The 13959-nt window shown below is 43.2% G+C and overlaps 1 protein-coding gene across 1 annotated transcript in view; it reads right to left on the reverse strand.

The window, feature by feature from the left end:
* The window catches only part of syt13 (synaptotagmin 13), a 47700-nt gene that overhangs the window by 12919 nt on the left and 20822 nt on the right, over positions 1 to 13959 (reverse strand). The window contains exons 4-5 of the mRNA XM_008105544.3: positions 13523 to 13836; positions 2219 to 2348 (exon numbers count right to left, since the gene is read on the reverse strand). Of these exons, the coding sequence (XP_008103751.1) occupies positions 2219 to 2348; positions 13523 to 13836 (444 nt within the window). The remainder of the gene's footprint in view (positions 1 to 2218; positions 2349 to 13522; positions 13837 to 13959) is intronic.

Here is a 13959-nt window from a genome sequence, read left to right on the forward strand (position 1 = left end):
GCAGCTAAGAATGTGGCCAATTAAGACTGCTTCTCGTGAGAATCTTTGGGGAGTCTCACATCTGGTCTCAGAGTTAGCTTTCGGTTCTGATTCCCAGAGAACTGCTTCGGCGGGAAGCTAGACTCTATTTAGGTGTTTTACCCGCGTAGTAACTTCGCGGAGTCAATTCGTCAGCCTACGGAGCGAGTTGTGTCTGGACAGCGCGCTCCGGTTCAAGCCTCGCTCCTGCTCAAGCCTTGCCTTGCTATCCAGCCTTCGCCTTGCTTCCCAGCCTTTGTTTATCTACGGACTTTGCCTTGTTTCCCAGGATCAATCCTTGCCTTGTTCCACGGATTTATCAAGTTATTCCACGGACCTTGTTCTTGTTCTTAGTTACCTTGTTCCACGTTCAAGCCTTGTTTCAAGTATCAAGTTATTTCCTAGCCTCGCTCAAGTTTCATGGACTAAAGGACCTTGTCATCTCCCCTCACTTTGCTTGGCAAAGTGAGTGTTTCGGTTATTGGATTACAACTTTGGACCTTAATATTTCTTATTGGACATTGCTTTTTTGGACTAATTCTGACCTTTCCTGAAAGGTCTAATTCTGGACTATTTTCTACACTTGTTTTTATTAACTTTATATATTCCTACAATAAAGATATTAGATAGATTCTGGCCTCTGTGTATGGTTATTGGTGCTCTGCAGCCTGGGTCGTGACACCTTTCCAGATGCCTTCTATTGACATTGCTGAGCCAGCGCCAATTAAGGATGCCCTTAAAACAGTGCTGGCTCTCCCAGATTCTCCTGACGGGTTAGTGTTTGATCGCAGGGCTTTTTTGAAAACAGAGAGATCGCAGAGACAAAGCTTGAGGAGAAGCGCCAGAGTAGCGGAGTGTGGTGACTGTGGCTAAGCTTAGTTCTCTTGGGAAGAATTAGGGAGTCAGGCACCTGGCACAGTGACTATGGCAAGCTCAGTTCTCTTGGGAAGAATTAGGGAGTCAGGCACCTGGTTTGGGAGAGCTTATGAACTTCAATAAAAGTTTTGCGCTGGGAACTTTCCTTTGTGGTGTCAACGTTACTTCTCACTGAGAAACATCATCGTCTCTAGCTCCTGAATCCCAAGTGGTCTGACAGCGCGCTTACTCCTGAGTAGACCGGGCGCTGGTCTACCTTCTTGCCCAAGTTTGGACTGTGTTTCAGCTCCAGTACATCTAGCTCGTGCCTTGCCTTGAAATCTTGCTTTTGGACGTTCACTCCAGAAAACACATCTGTGTTACCTTGCTCCTTTTCCCCACTTAATACTCAAATCGAGGTTGAGTGTGTTTTGGTTTCTGGACTTTGGACCTTAATATAGGACATAAGACTTTCACTTATTGGACTAATTTTGATCTTTCCTGAAAGGTCAATTGCCTGCTCAACTTTTCTGCTTATTTTCTTTTGGAACTTTATTTGCTTCAATAAAGATATTATATTGTTATTGGCCTCTGTGTTGGTTTTCAGTGCTCTCGCTGCCCAGGGGTGTAACACTCTCTGGCAAGACTGTCATTCATCTGCTAGTGTCTTACAAACAAACAAGCAGGAATGTTACATCCTTCCCCACAATGACTGAAATGGGTGGCTGGTGGCAAAACATTCAAATTTGAGGGCATTTCAGATTTTGGATTTTTGGATAAGGAATGCTCAACCTTCATAGCTTTGATTACCTTTTATATACCATAACATACATATACAATATATGCAATATGACCTTAGTAATACAATTTACTGTGCAGAGCCCATTATAATCTACCTGGGCAAGTGAAGGTCTGAAATTGGGAATAAGAATAGAGATATAAACGCAAATGAAAACCTTGCCAAAATGGTGTTGTGCAGAGACTGAGTGATCTTATTATCAGCATGCCAGTATGAAGTGCTTAAGTGTGTGTGGCTAAATGAATGGATTGATAGGTGGATGGATAGATACAGCTAGATAGGTAGGTAGATAATAGACAGTAATAATTGTATAGATACCTTCAAACACCATCTGTAAAAACAACCGTATGTGATTAGCTGAGTATTAGTACTTCCTAACTGCCCATGATTGCCAAGCTCCAGACCAGTTCTCAGGTAAAGGAACATTCTGGCTCACAGTTCATATGCTTTCTTAGTCTGTAATTAAATGTCAATACTGTAATAGAATTTAAACAACACACTCAATTCCTTTTGGTTACATTCCGTTAAGATGCCCATATTACTCACCTTTCCCAAGGAGTTCTTTCAGCTGTTTAGAATGAAGATTCTTGGCCTTTATGAGTACCACAAGCAGGCGGTTTGCTGCTGGCAGGTAACTGATGGAAAGGAGAACTTCTCCATAACCTGCATCTGGCTCCTGTAATCCAATAACACAAATAGGAAAGGATTCACCATGTGTCTTCTACTATTGTCCATGTGGAGGAGACAAGTGACTAATTACAGAGTAAGGGAGATCAAAGAAGATTGAAAGGACTGTTTGTGTGTGTGCCTTCAAATCACTTGTCAGTTTATGGTGACCCATGAAATCCATAGGGTTAAAGCATAATAAATCCCCATGGCTTTGGACTTTATCACATGGAGACGGAAACCATTACAATAGTGCGATACTCATTGCCAGTCTGCTACTTCCCCTGCAATCAGGGGCTATTGACTGTCAGACTTCATGTTTAGAGCATTTCTTTGGTTTGGATTTTATTTTTCTAGATCTATCAACTGGAGCTATCAACGTGCAAAAGGATCCCTCAAAAAGAGGACTGGGCCTAGCTTTCAATATCCCATGAAACCCACTGGAGACCTTGAGCAAGTCACACACTCTCAGCCTCAAGGAAACAATGACAAACATTGCCATGAAAACCCTGTGATAAGGTTACCATAGGTTGGAAAGGATTTGACTGTACACAGCAACAGCAACTAGAGCTGAACTGGTCTAAATGCCCTAAAAACAACAAATCTCATATAATCTTGGAAGAAGGTTCAGATCTGATTAGTATTTGGGTGAAGAGTGCTAAAAGAAAACCAGATACTGTAGACTATATGTCAAAGAAAGTCAATAGTAAACCACCACTGCATGTCCTTTGCCTGAGAGAACCATGTTATGAGATCACGATAAACCAACAGGAAATCTGAAGGCATGTACACATACATCCAGGAACTGAGCTAATAGTTATTTCACTCGAAATGGCATTCTTATTAATGTCCCCTATTCATGGTTCTGTGTTTAAGCAATCTAATTTGGGAAGAAAACTATTGCCTGTTGTTAAGAAATACCCCCTAGTAGCTTATTATTTATCACAACTGCAATATCTCAACAACTGATGTCAGAAATCCCAGGGGATTTACTGTAAAACATGCAGAGCACTAATTTGGCCTATTCTGGTTATATATCTTCACTTAATCTTAGAAGTTTTTAAATAAGGAATTTTGATGCTTTTTGTTTTAGATTGGTAGTTTCCGTGGAATTCCTTCAAAAATTGGATTGAATTTGCAGATTTTTGACCATTCTTATGTAATCTGCACACACACACACTAACATTTTTTCCCCTTTTTATCATATTTTTTTACTTTCCACAAGAATCTCTCAAAGCAGAGCAACAGTATAGGCTGATGGTGACATGGCTGCTGCTGATACTTTTACGAATGGAAAGAGGGTGGAATGTTCATTTATGTTTTTGAAAGAGCTGAAAGATACAGAAAAGGGCTAGGGACAATAGAGTAATCTTCTAGTTAAGGCTGGAGTTAAGAGTATGAATAGAAGGCCAAGAACAACTCTAAGAGGTCAAAGAGCCAGTGTCCTTCACCAAATGGGATTTCTTTCCTTCACAAAATCCTGGCCATATGTCATTTGAGGAACTTCCTACTCATGGCTGCCAGAAACTCCAGAACTTGATTGATTTAATTTGATGTCACAGTCTACTTACAGCTCAAAGTGTTCAAGCAATTTTTGATTTGCTGTCATCTGATCTGTTTAAGTTTCGCCGTGTCTTCTAACCTCTGCAGGGATGGCGGACCCACTAAGATGGTCCGCCCAAGGAGGCTGATGTATCCGGATGGACTCCTGAGGTCTCTTGGGGATCTTTCTGTTCTGGAGACTGGCGATCCTGTCGATGTCCTGGCTGATCACTACAATAGTGAGCTGTCAAGGGCACTTGACATGATTGCTCCCGAACGTCCCCTCTCGCTGAGTAGAGTCACGTCGACTCCTTGGTTCATTGAGGAGCTGGCTGTGATGAAGCATGCGAGGAGGGGACTAGAGTGCATCTGGAGGAAATCTCAGGATGTGTCTGACCAAGCACGGGCTAAAGCCGCTATTAAGGCTTACTCTGTGGCTTTGCGAGCAGCCAGGAAAGCTTTCACGACTGCCCGCATAGCGTCTGCGGCCAACAGGCCATCGGAGTTGTTCTGAGTTGTTGGGGAGCTCCTGCGTCCCTCTGAGGCCCAGGGGCTTCCCGATGACTTGGCAACTCGGTGCAGCGATTTCGCGCACCACTTCATAGGCAAAGTTGCTCAGATACGCCGTGAGTTGGACTCCAGCTTAACTGTAGTTCCAGCGGAGGTAACCGAGGTACCTGTCTGTCCGATTTTGTGGGATTCTTTCCGGCTTGTTCTTCCTGATGACGTGGAGGGGATTCTTGGGTCTGTGAGGGCGACCACTTGCGCTCTGGATCCTTGTCCTTCTTGGCTGGTTAAGCTGGCCAAAGATGGGTTGTTGGATTGGTTTGTGGCTATAATAAATGCCTCCTTGGGCCAGGGGACAGTTCCATCCTGCTTTAAGCAGGCGGTGGTAAAACCGCTATTAAAAAAGACCTCCCTGGACCCATCTGTATGTAACAACTACAGACCAATCTCCAACCTCCCGTTTCTGGGCAAGGTTCTGGAGCGGGTGGTTGCCACGCAGCTCCAGGAATTCCTCGATGACACTGATTTTCTGGATCGCTCGCAGTCTGGCTTCAGGCCTGGGCACAGTACCGAGACGGCTTTGGTCGCCTTGGTGGATGACCTCTGCAGGGAGCTGGACAGGGGGAGTGTGACCCTGCTGGTTCTCTTGGACATCGCAGCGGCTTTCGATACCATCGACCATGGTATCCTTCTGGGGAGGCTCTCTGGGATGGGGTTTGGTGGCACGGTTTTGCTGTGGCTCCAGTCCTTCCTGGAGGGTCGTTCCCAGATGGTGAAGCTGGGGGACACCTGCTCGGACCCCTGGCCATTGACCTGTGGGGTCCCGCAAGGGTCTATTCTATCCCCCATGCTATTCAACATCTACATGAAACCGCTGGGAGAGGTCATCTGGAGTTTTGGAGGGCGTTGCCATCTCTACACAGATGACACGCAAATCCACTACTCGTTCCCATCTGACTCCAAGGAAGCCCCTCGGATGCTGAACCAGTGCCTGGCCGCTGTGGCGGACTGGATGAGGAGGAACAAGCTGAGGATCAATCCTGACAAGACAGAGGCCCTCCTGATCAGTCGCTCATCTGATCGGGGTATTGGGTGGCAGCCTGTGCTGGACGGGGTTGCACTCCCCCTGAAATCACAGGTCCGCAGTTTGGGGGTCCTCCTGGACTCAGCATTGACGCTTGAGGCGCAGGTGTTGGCGGTGGCCGGGAGGGCTTTCGCACAACTAAAACTCGTGCGCCAACTGCGACCATACCTCGTGAAGTCTGACTTGACCACAGTGGTCCATGCCTTAGTTACCTCTAGACTGGACTACTGTAATGCGCTCTACGTGGGGCTTCCCTTGAAGACGGCCCGGAAATTACAATTGGTCCAGCGGTCGGCAGCCAGACTAATAACTGGGGCGAGTTACAGGGAGAGATCCACTCCCTTGTTCAAGGAGCTCCATTGGCTGCCGTTTATTTTCTGGTCCCAATTCAAGGTGCAGACCATCACCTATAAAGCCCTAAATGGTTTGGGACCCACCTACCTTCGTGACCGTATCTCCTATCATAAACCTGCTCGATCCCTTCGATCGTCAGGGGAGGCTCTCCTGTCGCCACTGCCAATATCTCAGGCCCGCCTTGTGGGAACAAGGGAGAGGGCCTTCTCTGCTGTGGCCCCCCGATTGTGGAACTCACTGCCCGGTGAGATTAGGCAAGCCCCCACATTAGCAGCCTTTAAGAAAGACCTGAAAACATGGCTCTTCCGTTGTGCCTTTGGAGAGTAATCACTACATACATCCCTTTTGCTGCTCTCCTTCAATATTTGTCCTCCAGATTGCACCGCCACTTTATGACTCTGTCCTCTGTGGTTTTTACTCCTACTTCCTTTCTCACCTCGAGTTTAATCTAGTGTTCATGTGGCCCTCCCTTGGTTTTATTGTTCTTTTGATCTTGTTTAATGTAGTGTATATTTTCTTTTATTGTGTTGTTTAATGTGCTATGATTTGTTGTTCTATTATATTTTGTTATATTGTATTGTTCTGGGCATGGCCCCATGTAAGCCGCCCCAAGTCCCCGTTGGGGAGATGGTGGCGGGGTATAAATAAATATTATTATTATTATTATTATTATTATTATTATTATTATTATTATTATTATTCAAAACAAAATTGACATTTTAATTATCAGGGAGAAACACAATGATATTACTTAGGGTCTTTCCCATCCCAAATTGACCTCCAATGAATTTGTAGCACTTTATCTGTTATCTTGAGTTTACAACTTATAACAAAGTGCACTTTAGCTAGTCTATTACTCAACCTCGCTGTTTTTAATTCCGTGTTTTATTAAGTGTGTTTTTATTTTCATAGGTTAATGTTTAAATTTTATAATTGGTGTATGTTTTTGTTTACTGATGTATTGTTTATTGTCACTGTTTTTATCTGATATTATCTGTGAGCCGCCCCGAGTCCCCTTCGGGGGAGATGGAGGCAGGGTATAAATAAACTTATTATTATTATTATTATTATTATTATTATTATTATTATTATTATTATTGAGCAGTTCCAGCCTGATAGCATTTCCACTCCTGGTTACATAAATACTTCTTTTATAGAAAAGGAGAGTAAAGGTTATGTTAGATCCCAGCCAGCCAGGGCACCAAGGATGCAGTGTTTCAGGACTTGCACTTCGACACAGATAATGCTGAGGATTATACTGACATTTCACCCTCCACGGAGGGGCCTTTGCAGCTGCCGGTGCCCGAAGATATTGGCTCTGGAGACTTACTAATTGGGGAAGATTCTTCAATTCCTCCCTTCCAGATAGAGCCATATGTTGCTGAGACGCCTGGGAACAGGGTTTTTAATCGTAGAGATTTTGTAATCAGGGACAGAAGTGCAAAACAAGGGGTTCGCCGGAGCCAGAGACTGGCAAATAGATGGGATAATGGTTAGTGTTCTCATGGGAAAGTTTTGGGAGATTTTACTCCCTAAATTCTGAATAGTCCGGAATCTGTTAAAAGTGTTTTGCTCAGTAGATTTTCTTGCGGTGTCAACGTTGCTTTCTTGAAGAGAGGTTTTCTTCGTCTCCAGCTCCTGTTTGTTTCCAAGCTAAGTTTTCCAGTTCCAGTCGGGCCGTGCCGTGCCGCGACTCTACTTCAGTTGTTTTTCCTTGTTCCTGTTTCAAGTTTTGCCTCAGCCTTGACAACCTTGCTGCCTTGATTGCTACGAAGTATTTCCAGTGGATTGAACTCTGTTTCTGCCAGCCTTGTTTCTCTGTTCTCATGGACACTTTGATTTCTTTGGAGAGCTATCGAGTTCTCATTGTGGATTATAATATCGGACCTTTCCCTTTACCCATTTGGAACAATTATTGACTTTCTAAAAAGAACTATTCCTTACTCACACTCTATACCTAACTTCCTTTGGATTTATAATTGCTCTTGTCTGGTTTTCGAGTGTTCATGCTGCCTTGGGGTGCAACAGGTTATCTCTGAGAATTTACAACTTCTAAAAGATGCAGCCAGCAGAGGGGAGTCGTCTAGAATGAACACATTACAGCCTCTTGTCAGCAGATCAGAAGGAAATATAAAAAGTAATTGCTACCTACATCCTAAGTTGATCCCCTTGTCAATTTTAAATAATAGCATAGAGATCAATGGGTCTCCAAAAAAACAATATTTTGGTATCTCAGTCAGCTTTTATGCTGTGAAAAACAACGAATAGACTTACAGAAAGTTCACTGATACCACATAGAAGCAACTGGCCTGCCTACTGTCCTCAGCATGTTGAACAAAATGAAGCCCTTTAAAAGGTATCTTGCAATCTTTCCAAGTTGTATCTTTTGCACAGAGGACATTAGACCCCTCATACTTGCTCCCAGGCAAGAGAGTTCTGGTTTGGTCTTGGCACTGTTCAAGGACTTGGCACTGAATAAGGATTTGGATCATCTTTTCATCATGATGACACATGATGTCAGGTGTGATGGTCCTGTTAAATTATTTCTTTTAATTTAAACACAAATGTCTTAACAACAAAACAAAATCTAAATATTTTGAAAAGAAAATAGATCATGCAATATTGTGATCTACCATCCATATTCAGAAAGCTATAAATATTTCAAAGCAATTTTCATTTCACTTGGCTAGAAGGCGTTATGGGAACAGTTTTGTTTCCTTCACACAGGTAGCAGGTGCTCTCTCTTTCGAATGTTAGCTGCCAGGCAACCTTTATTTGTTTGGAATCACTCCTGCTTCACACAGCTTTACAAAGCCTAGCAACCCTAGAGAACTCAAAATGGAAAATCAGTGTCAAGGTTTTTCATGTCTTCAGTGAGAGCTCTCAACACTGGTGACACATCTTTCTCAAGCCTGCATATAAAATGCATATGTAATTCTCCTAGGCATCATTTTGAAAACCCTTTGTTGCCTCAGTAGAAGAAAGAGGCTTCCTTGACTGATTTACTGCATACGTGTATGCCAGGGGTCCCCAAACTTTTAAAACGGGGGGCCAGTTCATGATCCTTCGGACCGTTGGAGGGCCGGACTATAGTTGGCCACTGAGCAATAAATAATAATAATAATAATAATAATAATAACAACAACAACAACAACAACAACAAAAAGAGGGTTGGAAGAGACCCTTTGGGCCATTGAGTTGGCCATTGGTTGTGCTTTCTGCTTTTGTGCACCGAAAGCACAACCAAAGCATCCCTGACAGATGGCCATCCAGCCTCAATGTTATTATTAACAATAACAACAACAACAACAACAACAACAATAAAGAGGGTTGGAAGAGACCCCTTGGGCGATTTAGCCCAACCCCCTTTTGCCTTTCTGCACCAAAAGCACAAGCAAAGCACCCCTGGCGGATGGCCACCCAGCCTCAATGTAATAATAATAATAATAATAATAATAATAATAATAATAATAATAATAATAATAATAATGGTTGTAAGAGAAGAAGAGACCCCTTGGGTCATTTAACCCAACCCCCTTTGCCCTTGTGCTGTGGGGGCCGGAAAAATAGCTTCGATGGGCCGCATCCGGCCCCCGGGCCTTAGTTTGGGGACCCCTGGTGTATGCGGCCATTCTTTTGTACTACAACCTCTTTCTGTATATTGTTGAATGAAGAAAGAGTAGACTACAAGGAAGAGACTCATCCAAAAAAAAAAAAAAAGCATCTGCTGAAGTACAAAGGGTCTGCATCGTATGTGAATGATCTGTTATGGTACTCTTCACACAATTTGATTTTCACATAAACTGGAACCTTGTTGTTCTTATCTGAAATGGCCTGTGTGGCCATCACACGAAATTGCATGACTTCCGGCAGAGGCTCTGCACCCGACCAGCGTGGAACTGTCATTGGATGCTTCTCCCACAACACAACAGGCTTCCCGTGATGTGCTTGCTTTAATGGAGCCAGTATGGATCTTCTGCAAAATGGCAACACTTCCCATGTGTAATGGAGAAAGCATCGCTGAGAGGGAGCTGAACGCAGGGCAACAGATTCACCCTGTTGCCCCTCTCTTTTTGCCATGTAGCCAGGCAAAGTGGGATGTTTCCCTGGGGCTTTGTGATGAAGCCCCTGGAGAGGATGCTTCTCTAGGCATTAATAGATTGTCAAAAGCTGTTCTAGTTATTCAAAGTATTTCACATATGAATCATACTATGTTTGAATGATAATGGGCTTGCTTAATAATTCGGCCTACTTTACTATTTAAATGTAGGGGAATTGAAAATGGCTGCCGACATGTGAAATGTTTCCTTGCCATTTACCAGAACTAAAAGGGCCATTTGAAATAAACTATAGCTACCACAAATTGCTGAGTGAGAGAAATTAATATTCAGGACTTGCAAGACCTGTGCTACAGGAGATAAACTTTGGATAGCATAGAAAAAGGTTAGCACCCCGTGGTGTTTGCTTTGCAGTCTGTGCCCCTGTTTAGAAGATTTCACCACACTCTGTCCCTCTGATAACTGGATTTTGAAAGATTTGGCTTGTTGTGGAAGTGAGAAAGCCTCAGTGGAGACACCCTTTCTCCATGATAATTCAGGAATGAATTTCCCTTTCTAGGGGTAGATTTCTCTCACTTCTTGTTGTCTCCCCCCGTTCTTAACTAGGAGTCATTTGTAAATTGGGTGTTTGTAACTTGGGGACTGCCTGTAATAGGTATAAATATAGAGAAAAGAACACAGTAAATCAGAACAAAAGTGAGATGGGTAAGGAAGAGACACATGATCTTGGGAACTCACATGGACAATGGAGTGGAAGAAGCGGTGGAAAGAAGTGGTTTCAATATTTTGAGCTAGATTGGCAAAATGCCTCCAATTTCTCATTCCTAAATTAAGTGATTAGTCAGGAAGGCAGCAGGAAGATAAATTTACTACCCACTGTAAAACATGCTGCAGCTTCTCATCAGTGCTAACCTGTGGAGGCTACTGCCAATTACATCAGATTAATTGCAAGGTTGAGCCAAGATATTTTGGTGGTGAACTAGAAAATCCAAACAAATCTTTTTCCCTTCCATTAATTGGGCTGGAACATAACCAAGCAAGATGTTCCCCCACACACACCTCCCAGAAGTTCTCCCAGAAGTTTGTTTCAGCTTGGAAAAATAGGTGGTAGTGCTTGGAGGAAACTGGGCTATGGCAAGCCCTACCATTAAGCAAATAGAGGGGGATGTTTCAGGTGCCAATTGCTGGGAGAAGCCAAAGAATGGTGGTAAAATGTTTGATTAAAGAACTGTGCATGCCATGCACCATCCATGTTCCCTATTACCTGATCTATATTCCATAGGTGCAAAGGAAGACTCTGTTCTCCTTTGTATACAGAGATATAATGTCACTGCCATGGTTTGTGTATCTGTTTATATACAAGAGTATGATTGTGTCCATTGCCTCAGGGTGCAAACCATTATGGACCAGCTCTGGCTTGAGAAATTACACAGAATATGCCCCTTGGGTCTGATCTGTCTGTCTTCCATGCTGCTGCCTCAACATCTGCTTGCTGGGCCTACTACGGTCTCTCCTCACATACTGGATCCTTGTGTAATCTTGGCTAAACAAATGAGTCTACATCAACGTGCATATCCTATGAGCTATCTTTATGATGGCCGTGCTTCAAATGCATATTGCGGTGTGGTACTATACCATCATTTTATTTTATATAAGCCAAGAGCAAGGAATGAAAAAGTAACCTTCCACTATTGTGATGCGTGCTGTTTTTATGAAATGGGCAGCATTGTTCTGAACCAGCATGAACATAATTGATGCCCTTAACCAGGTTATCTGTGAGCTCACTCTAGGCTTCTATGTGAGAATGATAAAGGAGACAGAGCTGTCATTTTTTACAGCCGTGCTGCTGTTGCAAGGACATCTGAGGGTTTCATGAAATCCTAACAAGCTTATTCTCAGAAATCCACTGAAAAAAACCATGCCTCTTCCTCTCTCTGATCATCTCCCGCTTGCTCTTTCCTACTTCTAGCTCTTGATTAATGATTCAACATTTCTCTTCCGGTTGGCTGTGTAATGGTTGCCTGAGCCTCTCTCTCTCAGGTCCCCAATGACGCAAACCTAGCTTTCTATGCATATCTTCCATGGAAGAAACTGGGGCACAACCCACAGAGCCTGTTAACCTGCTTCGTTCTGGTTTGCAGGAGAATTGTGGTCTCACTGAAGTGTGTGTGGGTGGCTATGATGAGAGCCAAGTGTAGAAGTAACTTTACCATCAGCACCACAATATAATTGGCTATTATCTCCTATATTAATTTTGCACAGGCAGTTTCTTGGCATTTGTGTTATTCTGTGTTCTTGGAGACCATCTGCTAAATTGACAGAGGCCATCTGTTTCAGGGGTGCAATTAGCCACCCACTATCTCTCCCCTAGGATGAGGAGCAACTGACCTAGGACAACTTGGCAAGTGGCGACCTACGTCTTGGCAATCCCAACATTCTTTTTCCAGGCTGGAAAGGTGCCCTATCAAAATTCCTGCTCTTGGCTTCCTGGTTATTTTAAAGATATAAATAGAGCTGCTTATTTTATGCATTTTCTTTATATAATGTGTCAGCCAGATAGCTCATTGGATGCTGTTCAACCAGTTATACTTCTCAACCTCACTTATCTCATTTGAGCATGTTTATTTACTCATCTAATCATAGAATCCTATAGTTTGAAGGGACCCTTAATGGCTGTCTAGTCCAACCTCCTGTTGTGTCAGAATATACAACTAAAGCAGTCCTGAAAGATGCCCATCCCACCTCTGTTTAAAGACTCCAAAGAAGGAAAGCTCTAGTAATCTCTAAGTAAACTAAGGCAATTTAATGGTATACTGGGACTGGAAGTGGGGTAATTGAAGGATGTTTGGTCATATCTGAAGTTTCACATGGTTTGGACAGGAATGCATCCTTCATAGATAAAGGGTTTTATTGTATATAAACATTTAATAGCTTTAGTAATCTATTTCTAGCATTCTAAGTTATTTTTTAAAAATTTTGAATTGGGTCTTGTAACTTCATTTTCCCTAGCAACTTGGTGTGTCATAATAGGTCAACATCTTTAAATATTGGTAGCAATGGAGAGCAGTGCTTGTGGGAATTTCTGCTTCAGATGCCAGGCACTATTTGCACCATTTACTGCTCTGTCTCAAATAGCAAAATGTAGCCAGCCGTGCCTTAACTCCCACACACCTAGAGATTGCCTCCAGGAATGATCCATGGTCAAAGCAGGATGGGCTGCTTAGACCTGAAATGGAAAACTACATGGCCTCCAGCATTTCACAAACAAAAGGTGGGACACATGTGGCCAGGCAACAAAAGAGCCAAAGTTGTTTATGCAGAAACGCATATGAAACACATAAAACTAGTGTTAATACTAAAAAAAAAACCTTTGGATGTTATATACTAAGTTTAGGAAAGACAAGACTCCCCTCCCCTCTCCTTCTCTCTGAGTTAACTAAGTGCAAATTACTTCAGAAATTTGAACTCAATTTCCAGCAGTTGAAGTAAAGCAAGGAGAAAGAAGAGAAAGAACCCTGGGCATTTTAACATCAATTGGGAAAGTGGGATGACAATAATTAATGGGGTTTTCCCCTGGTTACATAGACTGAAACATGCACACACCTTTGTCAATGAACTCTAAATGAAATGCCATGTTACCTTGTCAAAGGCTTTCATCTTTTCAGACTGCACAGGTCCATATGGCTCCCCCACACTAGCCAGCTTTGGCTTAACTTCCCCAACGATGATGTGCCGAGAGAACTTGTCACAGTTTCTCAAGGTGAGGGTCAGGGTCCCCTCTGGCAGTTCCTCCTCTTTGACTGGAAACAGCAGAACATCCTCCCAGGCCACATGGAGCTGCTTCTTCTTCAGCACAGTCTGAGCTTCCGTAGTGCCAGACTTGCTCACCAAAGTGCCAAGGATGTAGCAATCGCAGCCAGTGTTCTGGTCTCCTAGTGTGGTTTCATATAGAACTATAGGGTCATAAAAGAAAGAGGCTCAGGTTCCACTTAAATCCAGTACACGAATATGTTCTTGATGTTTCTAATTTATGGCAACTCTTAAGGCTTATCACAGATGTGTTGGCTCAGCAAATA

Source organism: Anolis carolinensis, chromosome 1, assembly GCF_035594765.1.
Source record: "Anolis carolinensis isolate JA03-04 chromosome 1, rAnoCar3.1.pri, whole genome shotgun sequence".
Taxonomy (NCBI): domain Eukaryota; kingdom Metazoa; phylum Chordata; class Lepidosauria; order Squamata; family Dactyloidae; genus Anolis; species Anolis carolinensis.